The 19,399-nt window shown below is 36.9% G+C and overlaps 2 protein-coding genes across 2 annotated transcripts; both read left to right on the top strand.

Annotated features, from left to right (window-relative positions):
* Positions 1–2,184: 2,184 nt before the first annotated feature.
* Positions 2,185–3,555, top strand: LOC132932584 (uncharacterized). The gene has a single exon (XM_060998963.1). The coding sequence runs from the start codon at positions 2,185–2,187 to the stop codon at positions 3,553–3,555; it is 1,371 nt and encodes a 456-aa protein (XP_060854946.1).
* Positions 3,556–8,903: 5,348 nt separating this feature from the next.
* On the top strand, positions 8,904–10,274 carry LOC132932585 (uncharacterized). The gene has a single exon (XM_060998964.1). The coding sequence runs from the start codon at positions 8,904–8,906 to the stop codon at positions 10,272–10,274; it is 1,371 nt and encodes a 456-aa protein (XP_060854947.1).
* The last annotated feature ends 9,125 nt before the right edge of the window (positions 10,275–19,399 follow it).

Consider the following 19,399-nt stretch of genomic DNA (forward strand, 5'->3'; position numbering starts at 1 on the left):
TTTCATATTATGACAAGTACGATCAGATCTGTAACTGAACGTTGAAGTACACGTCATGATGCATGAAAAATATACGCCTGCATGTTTTTTCTTATTTCTCACGATCCTGTCTCCGCTTAAAATACGCTGGACACGTTTCACACTTAAACATTTATTACAATTTACAATATTTAAAAAACGGCCTCTCGGAAGTAGTGTATACTAATATATTGAGCTGTAAGCGCATTTTTTTGTATAATTTAAACTCAATAATCATCGGTTCGATTTTGACTGGATTTTTTTCCATGTGTTCCCTATGATAAATGGATATTATATTGTTCGAAAATAATAAGAGATCAGACATGGCGCTATGCTTCAGAGAAATGAGAACTCTTGCCTGACCCTCGGGCGTTTCTATTTGTTTATTCCGGACGAGACAATAGACCGCCGAACCACTATTGGGGTGTCTAATCAGCGTCGGGGGTTTCGTAATACGGACCGGATTCCCTCCCCGCCTCACGGGCGATTCGAAAACGGATTCTCAACACGGGCTTAGGATCGAATGACTCTTGGCCAACAGCTGTTTACAAGTTTTTTTAAGCCGTGGCTGTCGCAGTTTTGAGCCGGTTTTAATGAAAGGTCTGAAAATCTAAATTCAAACTCTTACACCATTTACTCAGACATTTGAAGATACATACCGGCGAAAAACCATACCGTTGTAATTTTTTATTATTTTTTTTTTTTTGTTGTTGATCTTTTTAAGCCTCGCGACTAAGGTTGATATTACACACCGGTTATAAGACTGTTTCAAAATGAAATCTGCCAAAAAACCTTTATAATTAAGCACCATCTGGCTAGGCACAAAATGATTGATTCACACGGGTGAATAACCATTCAAATGTGAAATTTGCCAGACATATCACAGAGATTTGTCTGACCTCAAGTGCCATGTTCTGTGTCGGCATTCAAACGAAATACGTTATATGTGTGTTGTAGAAAAGTGTGAAGAAAAATTCAAAAAAAATTAGAAAATTGTCTCATTATATGATACATTTAAGGGCACATATAGGCTATAAACACACGTTTCGAACTAACGGAAACGTTGATCGACATAAAAACATAAACATAATGTTTTGCCAATATACAATTAATAAAAATCTGTTTAATTTTACTTTTATTTTGAGCGGACCATGAGCCAGAATAAAGGTCGAGTATCGTGGGATGGTTCTGTTTTATATACTGTTCTTCGAGAATATCAAAAAAGTGTATTAAAACTGATCCAATCTTCATAACATTTATATAAGTAGCAATTCTCTTTACTCCTGTGATTTTCTGATATTATAATATAAGTAAGGTTTTAGACCAATGCTTGCCTACTATCAAATGTATTTTACGCCACTGTACTGTATTATACCGAATACAACCTTGCACCACCGTAAATTATCAAACATTGTACACGATGTTATAAAACCTTTGTTGGTTAAAAAAAAAAAATGGCTAGAAGGTCTGGGAACATTTTAAAAACACATAATATTGTTATACTCCATTGGATTAATCACTCACATCACCAGTCTACTGGGTGTACACCATATCAAATACTGTTTGGACAAGAACCTGATACCAAAATCACGCCAAACATTCAATTTCCAGACTACGACTGTTCAATCAACGATGAACCAGTGATCGAGATCGTAAGAAGAAGATTACGCACTAAGGCTGAAAGCAGAAACAAAACCAAAGATCAGCGGAAGAAGTTTCAACAGTATCAAGTTGGTCAAAAGGTACTATAGTACGCGAGGCGAAAAGTGAGCCGCGATCGTTGCGCGTCAAGCGGTCATTTTTTCTGGTTTCAGGGGTTCTACGTTTGTGTGCAATGGAAACAGCTGGCGCGCATTTTAAAAACGGCAGGTGGTAATTTATTGTACAATTGATTGTATTTTGGAGACCAATTTATTTTCTTTTAGCAGTAGGGGGTAGTGCTGCAGCTGTTGCATACCACAATATTTTGTTAAGGTTTGGTTAGTCATTCGACATTCGAGATACGAATTTACACGTGTTTTTATTCGTTTATTATCTACGTTTGTAATCATATTTCCCGCGTTCTTACATGGTTGGTTTTTAAAGTGCGCGCTTTTAAAGTTTGAATGTTAATAGTATTTTTAATTATTTCTTTAATAATTACTCGTATACAAAAATAGTTTTAAAATGGCATATCAAGACACACATTCTCAAACGAAGAAAGTTATTTTTCATGTTTATAATTATTTCAAAACATTGGCTGGTGACAAAGGTAAGCCAGAAATTAGTAATTTTTTTCGTCAAACTCGTGAAATGACTGCTGAAGCGTGTGGCGTAAGTCTTGCTTGTGTTAAACGAGTTTGTGCTGAAGGGAAAAAAATGACTGTGGGTGAAAATCAACTAGCTGCCGAACCTTCTTCATTTAAGTCTCCAAGGAAATCTTATAAACGTGCCAAACCTATGACCAACTTAGACGATTTTGACAATGAAGTTGTCAGAAGAACAGTTCATAGTTTTTATGATAATGGTCAGTATCCAACTAGTGCAAAAATATTGAGAGCGTTGCATGAAAAAATTAATTATTCGGGTTCACAATGGTCCGTGCGACATATTTTGCGTAGTTTAAATTTCAAATACAAAAAATGTAATGATGGGCGTAAATTTCTAATGGAAAGAAATGATATTATTTGTTCTCGGGTTAAGTTTTTGAGAAAAATGAACGAGTTCAGACGTAATAACGATACAAGGCCAATAGTTTACTTAGACGAAACATGGGTAAACCAAAATCATACGCGAGGACACATATGGCAAAACTCCGACAACACCGAAGGATTAAAAGTACCTATTGGAAAGGGCGGTCGGCTTATTGTGTGTCATGCTGGGTCACCTTCATTTGGTTTTGTCAAAAATTCAAAACTGGTTTTTCGTTGCAAGTCGGGATCGCAGGCAGACTATCATTCTCAAATGAACGCCACCATTTTTCAAAAATGGTTTATAGATATGTTGGGCAATTTAGAAGAACCTTGTATAATTGTAATGGACAATGCCTCATACCATTCTACCTTAACAGAAGAATATCCTAAGGCAAATACTCGAAAGGCAGATGTACAAAAATGGTTACAAGACAAATCTGTAGACTTTTCTCCAGTAGAGACATTAAGCGAACTACGGGAAAAAGTCAAATTGACGATTCCAAAAGAAAAAAAATATAAATTGGACGAAATTGCACTTCAAATGGGCCATGAAGTGGTAAGACTTCCTCCTTACCACTGCCAATATAACCCAATCGAATTAATCTGGGCGCAAGTTAAGGGTAAAGTCGCGGAAAAAAATAACACCTTCAAAATGGCAGATATAGAAGTGTTAGTAAATAGTGCTTTAGATGCAGTCACAGCAGAAGATTGGGCAAAATGTGGCGACCACTGCGATAAAATTCAAGAAGACGATTTGGTGAAAGAAGGATTAAGAGATGAAATTTTGGAGCCTATTATAATGACAATTAATCCCGGCGACAGTTCTACTGACGAAGACGATGATGAAGACGATATGATTAATTAAAAAAAATGTATTATAATATGTATTAATCGTGTTATTTGTATTTTATGTATTACTTGTGTTATTTGTATTTTATTTTTATTTTTTATTATAATTTATTAAAAAAATCTACATTACGTCGTTTGAAATTACTTTATAGGCGGGAAAACAGTAAGAATAGGCGGAGTAACCCTGACGAAAAATAGCCGCTTGGCGCGCGACGATCGCGGCTCACTTTTCGCCTCGCGTACTATAGTGAAAGAACACAAACTTTCCTCAGCAGAAGACAATGGAATACACAAATTCTTTCCACTTTACAAAGGACCATATACTGTCATTCAAACCTACGATAACAACACTGTGATGTTAGAAGACGAAGGTCGACAAGTCATTCGGTGCAATATAAAAAAATACTGAACCTTATTACACTCCGTCTGATGCCCAAGATGGAGTCTTGTGCTTTCCTCCTGATCCTGGTATACCCAGTGGATCAATCCTTCACTCATCCTAATTAAACCATTAAATAAACCTGTTTGTGACCATGACCTTCTTAACTCCTATAGGCCATCAAAATTAAGTAACGCTAGGAGTAGTCATGGAACACGAAAATGTCCGACACCACTCGGATAGGATACTTGAGCTGTTCGGACCGGAATATCTGGAACTAGACAGCGAGTACCAGGCCGATATTTCTATTCAGCGGATTCAACCAACAGTCACGCAACCAATGGGTTCTATAATACAGTTAAAAGCACAGGCCAAATATAATAGACAAGCTGCAGCTAAGCTCACACAGTATAGATTGGAACCGACATTCACAATACCGGATACCATCCGAGCCAGACAGACACCAGAAACACCCACCGAAAACCCTACAAAAGAGGAGGACAAACTCTTATCTAGCATGAAGAAATCGTTTCAACAAAACCTACATCCTCCACTTGCAGAGAAAAGGGACAGTGGGGTAATACCTCATACTACACCTCAGACTTCACTCCATAACAAAATCAGTAATAAGCAGAGGGAAAAAGAATTATATAAGGAAACACGGCTGCTCATACGCCAACAACGAAATGAAGAAAAAAAAAAAAGCAATAACACACCACCCACAGTGGTAAATATACCATACCACCTAATACCAACAAAAGATACCCACTACTACCGGCCATTCCCGCAGACGGAAGCCGCCGCGATAGTCCATATATACACTTCTAGAGAGACGACTAGACATCGAAAAACGAACTCCGTAGTTACCTCGCCATACCCACGGTATACGAGTCAAGGCGGACCGGTGACAAACTAGTGGCTGGGGCCAGCAATAGGTGGTTCAAACTGACACATGGTCCCGGAAAGCTATCCGTTCACTCGTATCGCCTCCGCCGCCGCCAACGTACGCCGCATTCCGCCGTCCGTCCGTGGAGCCGCCGTCCGTAGTATCGTCCACTCTGCCGTGTCTGGGGCCAGCATACGCTGGTTCAAACTGTATAACAAGTCGTGTTATAAAACCTTTGTTGGTTAAAAAAAAAATGGCTAGAAGGTCTGGGAACATTTTAAAAACACATAATATTGTTATACTGCAATATTATATATTTAACAATTGTAGACAATTTACTCAGTAAATAAATAAAAAATAATATATATACGAGAATTATCTTAGACCAAATTCACTAAATTATGATTTAGCCATGCTACCAATTATGGTGTGCCAACTGTCCATATACATAGTGACTTGAAATAATTTAAATTTAAAATATTTTAATTACAATTCATATTTCATAGTAAATTATATTCTTAAATTATCAAATAAATTAAATCGCTTTTATTTTATAGATAAATGGATATATTGTTCGAAAATAATTAGAGATAAGACATGACGCTATGCTTCAGAGAAATGAGAACTCTTCCCGGATCCTCCGGCGTTTCTATTTTCATTTATTCCGGTCGCCTGGACGAGACAATAGAGCCCCGAACACTAGGGTTGTCAAATCAGCGTGGCAAAATATCCGGGGGCATCCGTGGGTATCGGCCGTGCCATGCCCAGGTTGTGGATGGCGGACTCTCTCCCCGGACCAAATAATATTATTTTAAGATGACTTTAGTCGTTCATTAATTGTTGCCTCCGTCTTACAAGTGGTAAGCCTAACATATCAAAATATAAACATGGGTATGAAGGTTTTTTGTTTTTCATGTTGAATTTTCAAATAGAAATTAAAAGAAAACTATCTCATTGTATCTATATTTACAATATTATAATCGTAAAATCCATGTAAGTCATTGATAACACCTGAATGCTAATGAAACGTGATTACAATTATATTGTATATTTTTAATTTTAATATGAATACTGTATTTTATCGGAGAGCCCCATTCTATATTTGTAAAAAATATATATAAAATATTCAGTAGTTAGTTATTTTAAATTCTCGTATACTACGCGCTTGAGTCAACAGGTAGCGCTGCTGTACCGGCGACTGTTGGATGCGCTACCGGGTGAATTATTATGTTAGTGGTCATCGGCGGCGATGGCTGCGTTTTGTCGTTCATTGATACCATATCCTATAAAATGTCAATGACATACGCATTTTCAATTATTTTTCACACATCGCGTTGTTGCACACGGAGTCAGCATTAAAAATCTATTTGTCTGTCAATGCTATCATTATTCGTTAAGTACGCGTTGACGGTCCGCCGAAAATGAGGAAATTATATCGAAGAAGGCGATGTAACGTCGACGGCATTGTTTTATTGCGCTCAGCGTCGGCACGTTTTTGTCGTCACTGCATAACACGATTACAGGCCGCCGATCGTTTATCGACGGCGGCGTGGGCAGTGTTAATTCAATATTTAAATAATACATAAATTACAATGATATTGTCTTGCCTGATAAATGATAATGTGTAATATGATATCGAAATGGTAGACTGTTTATAATAATTGTGATTTTTCGAATAGTTAAGTTAAGAAAATGTAAGAATTGAAAAAAAACTAATCTCCTGTAGAATCCGGATGACTTTCAATTGCATCCGTCGCGGTCTTACTGATATCGGATACCGCATTCGAAGGTTTAACATATTGGATTGAAGGTCTGGTCTGGTCATCATTAGGCTGTGTACAATTGATGTGCTATTTCAATAATATGATATGCACGAACGATTCCTTTATAAAATAATTAAATATATTTCTACGTTTTTCATATTATGACAAGTACGATCAGATCTGTAACTGAACGTTGAAGTACACGTCATGATGCATGAAAAATATACGCCTGCATGTTTTTTCTTATTTCTCACGATCCTGTCTCCGCTTAAAATACGCTGGACACGTTTCACACTTAAACATTTATTACAATTTACAATATTTAAAAAACGGCCTCTCGGAAGTAGTGTATACTAATATATTGAGCTGTAAGCGCATTTTTTTGTATAATTTAAACTCAATAATCATCGGTTCGATTTTGACTGGATTTTTTTCCATGTGTTCCCTATGATAAATGGATATTATATTGTTCGAAAATAATAAGAGATCAGACATGGCGCTATGCTTCAGAGAAATGAGAACTCTTGCCTGACCCTCGGGCGTTTCTATTTGTTTATTCCGGACGAGACAATAGACCGCCGAACCACTATTGGGGTGTCTAATCAGCGTCGGGGGTTTCGTAATACGGACCGGATTCCCTCCCCGCCTCACGGGCGATTCGAAAACGGATTCTCAACACGGGCTTAGGATCGAATGACTCTTGGCCAACAGCTGTTTACAAGTTTTTTTAAGCCGTGGCTGTCGCAGTTTTGAGCCGGTTTTAATGAAAGGTCTGAAAATCTAAATTCAAACTCTTACACCATTTACTCAGACATTTGAAGATACATACCGGCGAAAAACCATACCGTTGTAATTTTTTATTATTTTTTTTTTTTTGTTGTTGATCTTTTTAAGCCTCGCGACTAAGGTTGATATTACACACCGGTTATAAGACTGTTTCAAAATGAAATCTGCCAAAAAACCTTTATAATTAAGCACCATCTGGCTAGGCACAAAATGATTGATTCACACGGGTGAATAACCATTCAAATGTGAAATTTGCCAGACATATCACAGAGATTTGTCTGACCTCAAGTGCCATGTTCTGTGTCGGCATTCAAACGAAATACGTTATATGTGTGTTGTAGAAAAGTGTGAAGAAAAATTCAAAAAAAATTAGAAAATTGTCTCATTATATGATACATTTAAGGGCACATATAGGCTATAAACACACGTTTCGAACTAACGGAAACGTTGATCGACATAAAAACATAAACATAATGTTTTGCCAATATACAATTAATAAAAATCTGTTTAATTTTACTTTTATTTTGAGCGGACCATGAGCCAGAATAAAGGTCGAGTATCGTGGGATGGTTCTGTTTTATATACTGTTCTTCGAGAATATCAAAAAAGTGTATTAAAACTGATCCAATCTTCATAACATTTATATAAGTAGCAATTCTCTTTACTCCTGTGATTTTCTGATATTATAATATAAGTAAGGTTTTAGACCAATGCTTGCCTACTATCAAATGTATTTTACGCCACTGTACTGTATTATACCGAATACAACCTTGCACCACCGTAAATTATCAAACATTGTACACGATGTTATAAAACCTTTGTTGGTTAAAAAAAAAAAATGGCTAGAAGGTCTGGGAACATTTTAAAAACACATAATATTGTTATACTCCATTGGATTAATCACTCACATCACCAGTCTACTGGGTGTACACCATATCAAATACTGTTTGGACAAGAACCTGATACCAAAATCACGCCAAACATTCAATTTCCAGACTACGACTGTTCAATCAACGATGAACCAGTGATCGAGATCGTAAGAAGAAGATTACGCACTAAGGCTGAAAGCAGAAACAAAACCAAAGATCAGCGGAAGAAGTTTCAACAGTATCAAGTTGGTCAAAAGGTACTATAGTACGCGAGGCGAAAAGTGAGCCGCGATCGTTGCGCGTCAAGCGGTCATTTTTTCTGGTTTCAGGGGTTCTACGTTTGTGTGCAATGGAAACAGCTGGCGCGCATTTTAAAAACGGCAGGTGGTAATTTATTGTACAATTGATTGTATTTTGGAGACCAATTTATTTTCTTTTAGCAGTAGGGGGTAGTGCTGCAGCTGTTGCATACCACAATATTTTGTTAAGGTTTGGTTAGTCATTCGACATTCGAGATACGAATTTACACGTGTTTTTATTCGTTTATTATCTACGTTTGTAATCATATTTCCCGCGTTCTTACATGGTTGGTTTTTAAAGTGCGCGCTTTTAAAGTTTGAATGTTAATAGTATTTTTAATTATTTCTTTAATAATTACTCGTATACAAAAATAGTTTTAAAATGGCATATCAAGACACACATTCTCAAACGAAGAAAGTTATTTTTCATGTTTATAATTATTTCAAAACATTGGCTGGTGACAAAGGTAAGCCAGAAATTAGTAATTTTTTTCGTCAAACTCGTGAAATGACTGCTGAAGCGTGTGGCGTAAGTCTTGCTTGTGTTAAACGAGTTTGTGCTGAAGGGAAAAAAATGACTGTGGGTGAAAATCAACTAGCTGCCGAACCTTCTTCATTTAAGTCTCCAAGGAAATCTTATAAACGTGCCAAACCTATGACCAACTTAGACGATTTTGACAATGAAGTTGTCAGAAGAACAGTTCATAGTTTTTATGATAATGGTCAGTATCCAACTAGTGCAAAAATATTGAGAGCGTTGCATGAAAAAATTAATTATTCGGGTTCACAATGGTCCGTGCGACATATTTTGCGTAGTTTAAATTTCAAATACAAAAAATGTAATGATGGGCGTAAATTTCTAATGGAAAGAAATGATATTATTTGTTCTCGGGTTAAGTTTTTGAGAAAAATGAACGAGTTCAGACGTAATAACGATACAAGGCCAATAGTTTACTTAGACGAAACATGGGTAAACCAAAATCATACGCGAGGACACATATGGCAAAACTCCGACAACACCGAAGGATTAAAAGTACCTATTGGAAAGGGCGGTCGGCTTATTGTGTGTCATGCTGGGTCACCTTCATTTGGTTTTGTCAAAAATTCAAAACTGGTTTTTCGTTGCAAGTCGGGATCGCAGGCAGACTATCATTCTCAAATGAACGCCACCATTTTTCAAAAATGGTTTATAGATATGTTGGGCAATTTAGAAGAACCTTGTATAATTGTAATGGACAATGCCTCATACCATTCTACCTTAACAGAAGAATATCCTAAGGCAAATACTCGAAAGGCAGATGTACAAAAATGGTTACAAGACAAATCTGTAGACTTTTCTCCAGTAGAGACATTAAGCGAACTACGGGAAAAAGTCAAATTGACGATTCCAAAAGAAAAAAAATATAAATTGGACGAAATTGCACTTCAAATGGGCCATGAAGTGGTAAGACTTCCTCCTTACCACTGCCAATATAACCCAATCGAATTAATCTGGGCGCAAGTTAAGGGTAAAGTCGCGGAAAAAAATAACACCTTCAAAATGGCAGATATAGAAGTGTTAGTAAATAGTGCTTTAGATGCAGTCACAGCAGAAGATTGGGCAAAATGTGGCGACCACTGCGATAAAATTCAAGAAGACGATTTGGTGAAAGAAGGATTAAGAGATGAAATTTTGGAGCCTATTATAATGACAATTAATCCCGGCGACAGTTCTACTGACGAAGACGATGATGAAGACGATATGATTAATTAAAAAAAAATGTATTATAATATGTATTAATCGTGTTATTTGTATTTTATGTATTACTTGTGTTATTTGTATTTTATTTTTATTTTTTATTATAATTTATTAAAAAAATCTACATTACGTCGTTTGAAATTACTTTATAGGCGGGAAAACAGTAAGAATAGGCGGAGTAACCCTGACGAAAAATAGCCGCTTGGCGCGCGACGATCGCGGCTCACTTTTCGCCTCGCGTACTATAGTGAAAGAACACAAACTTTCCTCAGCAGAAGACAATGGAATACACAAATTCTTTCCACTTTACAAAGGACCATATACTGTCATTCAAACCTACGATAACAACACTGTGATGTTAGAAGACGAAGGTCGACAAGTCATTCGGTGCAATATAAAAAAATACTGAACCTTATTACACTCCGTCTGATGCCCAAGATGGAGTCTTGTGCTTTCCTCCTGATCCTGGTATACCCAGTGGATCAATCCTTCACTCATCCTAATTAAACCATTAAATAAACCTGTTTGTGACCATGACCTTCTTAACTCCTATAGGCCATCAAAATTAAGTAACGCTAGGAGTAGTCATGGAACACGAAAATGTCCGACACCACTCGGATAGGATACTTGAGCTGTTCGGACCGGAATATCTGGAACTAGACAGCGAGTACCAGGCCGATATTTCTATTCAGCGGATTCAACCAACAGTCACGCAACCAATGGGTTCTATAATACAGTTAAAAGCACAGGCCAAATATAATAGACAAGCTGCAGCTAAGCTCACACAGTATAGATTGGAACCGACATTCACAATACCGGATACCATCCGAGCCAGACAGACACCAGAAACACCCACCGAAAACCCTACAAAAGAGGAGGACAAACTCTTATCTAGCATGAAGAAATCGTTTCAACAAAACCTACATCCTCCACTTGCAGAGAAAAGGGACAGTGGGGTAATACCTCATACTACACCTCAGACTTCACTCCATAACAAAATCAGTAATAAGCAGAGGGAAAAAGAATTATATAAGGAAACACGGCTGCTCATACGCCAACAACGAAATGAAGAAAAAAAAAAAAGCAATAACACACCACCCACAGTGGTAAATATACCATACCACCTAATACCAACAAAAGATACCCACTACTACCGGCCATTCCCGCAGACGGAAGCCGCCGCGATAGTCCATATATACACTTCTAGAGAGACGACTAGACATCGAAAAACGAACTCCGTAGTTACCTCGCCATACCCACGGTATACGAGTCAAGGCGGACCGGTGACAAACTAGTGGCTGGGGCCAGCAATAGGTGGTTCAAACTGACACATGGTCCCGGAAAGCTATCCGTTCACTCGTATCGCCTCCGCCGCCGCCAACGTACGCCGCATTCCGCCGTCCGTCCGTGGAGCCGCCGTCCGTAGTATCGTCCACTCTGCCGTGTCTGGGGCCAGCATACGCTGGTTCAAACTGTATAACAAGTCGTGTTATAAAACCTTTGTTGGTTAAAAAAAAAAATGGCTAGAAGGTCTGGGAACATTTTAAAAACACATAATATTGTTATACTGCAATATTATATATTTAACAATTGTAGACAATTTACTCAGTAAATAAATAAAAAATAATATATATACGAGAATTATCTTAGACCAAATTCACTAAATTATGATTTAGCCATGCTACCAATTATGGTGTGCCAACTGTCCATATACATAGTGACTTGAAATAATTTAAATTTAAAATATTTTAATTACATTTCATATTTCATAGTAAATTATATTCTTAAAATATCAAATAAATTAAATCGCTTTTATTTTATAGATAAATGGATATATTGTTCGAAAATAATTAGAGATAAGACATGACGCTATGCTTCAGAGAAATGAGAACTCTTCCCGGATCCTCCGGCGTTTCTATTTTCATTTATTCCGGTCGCCTGGACGAGTCAATAGAGCCCCGAACACTAGGGTTGTCAAATCAGCGTGGCAAAATATCCGGGGGCATCCGTGGGTATCGGCCGTGCCATGCCCAGGTTGTGGATGGCGGACTCTCTCCCCGGACCAAATAATATTATTTTAAGATGACTTTAGTCGTTCATTAATTGTTGCCTCCGTCTTACAAGTGGTAAGCCTAACATATCAAAATATAAACATGGGTATGAAGGTTTTTTGTTTTTCATGTTGAATTTTCAAATAGAAATTAAAAGAAAACTATCTCATTGTATCTATATTTACAATATTATAATCGTAAAATCCATGTAAGTCATTGATAACACCTGAATGCTAATGAAACGTGATTACAATTATATTGTATATTTTTAATTTTAATATGAATACTGTATTTTATCGGAGAGCCCCATTCTATATTTGTAAAAAATATATATAAAATATTCAGTAGTTAGTTATTTTAAATTCTCGTATACTACGCGCTTGAGTCAACAGGTAGCGCTGCTGTACCGGCGACTGTTGGATGCGCTACCGGGTGAATTATTATGTTAGTGGTCATCGGCGGCGATGGCTGCGTTTTGTCGTTCATTGATACCATATCCTATAAAATGTCAATGACATACGCATTTTCAATTATTTTTCACACATCGCGTTGTTGCACACGGAGTCAGCATTAAAAATCTATTTGTCTGTCAATGCTATCATTATTCGTTAAGTACGCGTTGACGGTCCGCCGAAAATGAGGAAATTATATCGAAGAAGGCGATGTAACGTCGACGGCATTGTTTTATTGCGCTCAGCGTCGGCACGTTTTTGTCGTCACTGCATAACACGATTACAGGCCGCCGATCGTTTATCGACGGCGGCGTGGGCAGTGTTAATTCAATATTTAAATAATACATAAATTACAATGATATTGTCTTGCCTGATAAATGATAATGTGTAATATGATATCGAAATGGTAGACTGTTTATAATAATTGTGATTTTTCGAATAGTTAAGTTAAGAAAATGTAAGAATTGAAAAAAAACTAATCTCCTGTAGAATCCGGATGACTTTCAATTGCATCCGTCGCGGTCTTACTGATATCGGATACCGCATTCGAAGGTTTAACATATTGGATTGAAGGTCTGGTCTGGTCATCATTAGGCTGTGTACAATTGATGTGCTATTTCAATAATATGATATGCACGAACGATTCCTTTATAAAATAATTAAATATATTTCTACGTTTTTCATATTATGACAAGTACGATCAGATCTGTAACTGAACGTTGAAGTACACGTCATGATGCATGAAAAATATACGCCTGCATGTTTTTTCTTATTTCTCACGATCCTGTCTCCGCTTAAAATACGCTGGACACGTTTCACACTTAAACATTTATTACAATTTACAATATTTAAAAAACGGCCTCTCGGAAGTAGTGTATACTAATATATTGAGCTGTAAGCGCATTTTTTTGTATAATTTAAACTCAATAATCATCGGTTCGATTTTGACTGGATTTTTTTCCATGTGTTCCCTATGATAAATGGATATTATATTGTTCGAAAATAATAAGAGATCAGACATGGCGCTATGCTTCAGAGAAATGAGAACTCTTGCCTGACCCTCGGGCGTTTCTATTTGTTTATTCCGGACGAGACAATAGACCGCCGAACCACTATTGGGGTGTCTAATCAGCGTCGGGGGTTTCGTAATACGGACCGGATTCCCTCCCCGCCTCACGGGCGATTCGAAAACGGATTCTCAACACGGGCTTAGGATCGAATGACTCTTGGCCAACAGCTGTTTACAAGTTTTTTTAAGCCGTGGCTGTCGCAGTTTTGAGCCGGTTTTAATGAAAGGTCTGAAAATCTAAATTCAAACTCTTACACCATTTACTCAGACATTTGAAGATACATACCGGCGAAAAACCATACCGTTGTAATTTTTTATTATTTTTTTTTTTTTGTTGTTGATCTTTTTAAGCCTCGCGACTAAGGTTGATATTACACACCGGTTATAAGACTGTTTCAAAATGAAATCTGCCAAAAAACCTTTATAATTAAGCACCATCTGGCTAGGCACAAAATGATTGATTCACACGGGTGAATAACCATTCAAATGTGAAATTTGCCAGACATATCACAGAGATTTGTCTGACCTCAAGTGCCATGTTCTGTGTCGGCATTCAAACGAAATACGTTATATGTGTGTTGTAGAAAAGTGTGAAGAAAAATTCAAAAAAAATTAGAAAATTGTCTCATTATATGATACATTTAAGGGCACATATAGGCTATAAACACACGTTTCGAACTAACGGAAACGTTGATCGACATAAAAACATAAACATAATGTTTTGCCAATATACAATTAATAAAAATCTGTTTAATTTTACTTTTATTTTGAGCGGACCATGAGCCAGAATAAAGGTCGAGTATCGTGGGATGGTTCTGTTTTATATACTGTTCTTCGAGAATATCAAAAAAGTGTATTAAAACTGATCCAATCTTCATAACATTTATATAAGTAGCAATTCTCTTTACTCCTGTGATTTTCTGACATTATAATATAAGTAAGGTTTTAGACCAATGCTTGCCTACTATCAAATGTATTTTACGCCACTGTACTGTATTATACCGAATACAACCTTGCACCACCGTAAATTATCAAACATTGTACACGATGTTATAAAACCTTTGTTGGTTAAAAAAAAAAAATGGCTAGAAGGTCTGGGAACATTTTAAAAACACATAATATTGTTATACTCCATTGGATTAATCACTCACATCACCAGTCTACTGGGTGTACACCATATCAAATACTGTTTGGACAAGAACCTGATACCAAAATCACGCCAAACATTCAATTTCCAGACTACGACTGTTCAATCAACGATGAACCAGTGATCGAGATCGTAAGAAGAAGATTACGCACTAAGGCTGAAAGCAGAAACAAAACCAAAGATCAGCGGAAGAAGTTTCAACAGTATCAAGTTGGTCAAAAGGTACTAGTGAAAGAACACAAACTTTCCTCAGCAGAAGACAATGGAATACACAAATTCTTTCCACTTTACAAAGGACCATATACTGTCATTCAAACCTACGATAACAACACTGTGATGTTAGAAGACGAAGGTCGACAAGTCATTCGGTGCAATATAAAAAAATACTGAACCTTATTACACTCCGTCTGATGCCCAAGATGGACTCTTGTGCTTTCCTCCTGATCCTGGTATACCCAGTGGATCAATCCTTCACTCATCCTAATTAAACCATTAAATAAACCTGTTTGTGACCATGACCTTCTTAACTCCTATAGGCCATCAAAATTAAGTAACGCTAGGAGTAGTCATGGAACACGAAAATGTCCGACACCACTCGGATAGGATACTTGAGCTGTTCGGACCGGAATATCTGGAACTAGACAGCGAGTACCAGGCCGATATTTCTATTCAGCGGATTCAACCAACAGTCACGCAACCAATGGGTTCTATAATACAGTTAAAAGCACAGGCCAAATATAATAGACAAGCTGCAGCTAAGCTCACACAGTATAGATTGGAACCGACATTCACAATACCGGATACCATCCGAGCCAGACAGACACCAGAAACACCCACCGAAAACCCTACAAAAGAGGAGGACAAACTCTTATCTAGCATGAAGAAATCGTTTCAACAAAACCTACATCCTCCACTTGCAGAGAAAAGGGACAGTGGGGTAATACCTCATACTACACCTCAGACTTCACTCCATAACAAAATCAGTAATAAGCAGAGGGAAAAAGAATTATATAAGGAAACACGGCTGCTCATACGCCAACAACGAAATGAAGAAAAAAAAAAAAGCAATAACACACCACCCACAGTGGTAAATATACCATACCACCTAATACCAACAAAAGATACCCACTACTACCGGCCATTCCCGCAGACGGAAGCCGCCGCGATAGTCCATATATACACTTCTAGAGAGACGACTAGACATCGAAAAACGAACTCCGTAGTTACCTCGCCATACCCACGGTATACGAGTCAAGGCGGACCGGTGACAAACTAGTGGCTGGGGCCAGCAATAGGTGGTTCAAACTGACACATGGTCCCGGAAAGCTATCCGTTCACTCGTATCGCCTCCGCCGCCGCCAACGTACGCCGCATTCCGCCGTCCGTCCGTGGAGCCGCCGTCCGTAGTATCGTCCACTCTGCCGTGTCTGGGGCCAGCATACGCTGGTTCAAACTGTATAACAAGTCGTGTTATAAAACCTTTGTTGGTTAAAAAAAAAATGGCTAGAAGGTCTGGGAACATTTTAAAAACACATAATATTGTTATACTGCAATATTATATATTTAACAATTGTAGACAATTTACTCAGTAAATAAATAAAATTTACAATTGATGTGCTATTTCAATAATATGATATGCACGAACGATTCCTTTATAAAATAATTAAATATATTTCTACGTTTTTCATATTATGACAAGTACGATCAGATCTGTAACTGAACGTTGAAGTACACGTCATGATGCATGAAAAATATACGCCTGCATGTTTTTTCTTATTTCTCACGATCCTGTCTCCGCTTAAAATACGCTGGACACGTTTCACACTTAAACATTTATTACAATTTACAATATTTAAAAAACGGCCTCTCGGAAGTAGTGTATACTAATATATTGAGCTGTAAGCGCATTTTTTTGTATAATTTAAACTCAATAATCATCGGTTCGATTTTGACTGGATTTTTTTCCATGTGTTCCCTATGATAAATGGATATTATATTGTTCGAAAATAATAAGAGATCAGACATGGCGCTATGCTTCAGAGAAATGAGAACTCTTGCCTGACCCTCGAGCGTTTCTATTTGTTTATTCCGGACGAGACAATAGACCGCCGAACCACTATTGGGGTGTCTAATCAGCGTCGGGGGTTTCGTAATACGGACCGGATTCCCTCCCCGCCTCACGGGCGATTCGAAATAAATGAATAACCATTCAAATGTGAAATTTGCCAGACATATCACAGAGATTTGTCTAACCTCAAGTGCCATGTTCTGTGTCGGCATTCAAACGAAATACGTTATATGTGTGTTGTAGAAAAGTGTGAAGAAAAATTCTAAAAAAATTAGAAAATTGTCTCATTATATGATACATTTAAGGGCACATATAGGCTATAAACACACGTGTTATGATAAATATTCGAACTAACGGAAACGTTGATCGTCATAAAAACATAAACATAATGTTTTGCCAATATACAATTAATAAAAATCTGTTTAATTTTACTTTTATTTTGAGCGGACCATGAGGCCGAATAAAGGTCGAGTATCGTGGGACATATTTGAATTTTATTACTTGATTTGGCGTTTTTGACGGCAGTAAAAAAACTTATAGCTATCCGATTAACTAATCCACCATTCTTATCACAAATCCACTATTCTTATCATTAATCCAGAATCCTTATCAGTAATCCAAAATCATTATCACAAACCCACTTTTCTTATCATTAAACCTACATCCTTATCAGTAATCCAAAATTCTTATCCTTAATCCACCGTTCTTATCATAAATCCAAAATCCTTATCACAAATTTTCATAAAAAATCCATCATCCTTATCACTAATTTTTTTCACAGATCCTTATCACCAGACCTCCGTATCACCCTTACACCGTCTAGCTCGAGACCGACGACCAGACCACAAGAACACTGCGGCTTCCGACATCGAAAACACTCATAACCAACACCGGGGGGTTTGGGGGTCTCCCCCAGCGACGCTCGGAGAGCTAGTATTAATATAAAATATAATCATTACATACTTGACTAAGTCTGTGGTAGTTAGACGTAAATTCTTGTAAAATAATAAAGTAATATTTTTAATTACAGACTGTCTAATAATTAGTAATAACCACGCTAATAAGTAATAACTACTAAGTTACTTCTTATAAGTAGGTAAAATAACATTATCACATCAACGTCTTAACAAAACATTAAAACAAAGATATAAATATATATTGGCGGCAATTGAAATCGATAACTCAGTAAATATTTTTTAAATTCAAACTACAATAATATTATTAAGTCTATAAATACCTACTATTACAAAAATATTGTACAATATTATTGTTACCGTTGTTTTTATCGTATCATTGACATCGTGTATTATTGATAAAACCTTTTAATACTAACCGACATTGAAGAACATGGCGATAGAACCTTTTCATACTTACGTAAACTTATCAGAATAAAAAAGTTCTATCAAACTACAACTAAAATCACGATTCTGTTATTTTTCATGATATAGAACCTTTTCATTTTCTGTATCTCGCTAAGTATTGAATGTAGAAACACCGTTTTTGAACCAAAATGTGCACGGTTGAAAATAAAACAAATGTATGCAAAAAAACGATATTTGAAAAAAGTGGAATAGAACCTTTTCATTCTCAGCCCGCGAATAGTGTCAGTCGAGCTGCAGACATGAACGTGTTTGGTAGTTCTCAGGCTGGTGAAACAAATAAATTTGTAACAAATCTTGAAAAGACAATCAAATCGTTTTCGTCTAAATTGGATAAAATTGAACATTTACTTGAAGAAAATCAAAAATCCGTTAATATACAACAAGAACAAACAGAAAAGTTAGAATTAACGTGCATAGAGATTACAGGGCATATGACAAGAGGCGAAGTATCATTACAATATATCAAAGAAACTATAGGCGAGATTAAAAAAATAATAGGTACCAGCTATACTGAGCCGTCTTAACACTATAGAAACTTATTATAAAGACAAGCCATAATGTCTTCAGCCATATTGGACATGCAATGCGTCCTTGGAATGGACAGTAAATACATGATTAAAGAAATGTCTATTATAGATACAGAAACATGGTCAACCCAACATTGGATTTTTAAAAATTCAAAATTTAAGCAAGACAACAAGAGTCGTAAAATCAACAAGTGGCTGGAACGTAACTATCACCAACTATCATTGGAATATGGTGATGTCGAGTATGAAGAACTAAGTAGAATATTGAATTCATAAAGTTCGGATGTATATACGTCAAGGGCGATCAGAAAAAACAAGTTCTCATGGAGTATATACCACACGTCGTACTCATCAACATTGAAGACATAGGCTGCCCTCGTTTGGATCAAATATGCGATGACGAAACTCTACCTTGCTGTATTTTTCATATGGAATTTAATATTA

This window comes from Metopolophium dirhodum, chromosome 1 (genome assembly GCF_019925205.1).
Source record: "Metopolophium dirhodum isolate CAU chromosome 1, ASM1992520v1, whole genome shotgun sequence".
Taxonomy (NCBI): Eukaryota; Metazoa; Arthropoda; class Insecta; order Hemiptera; family Aphididae; genus Metopolophium; species Metopolophium dirhodum.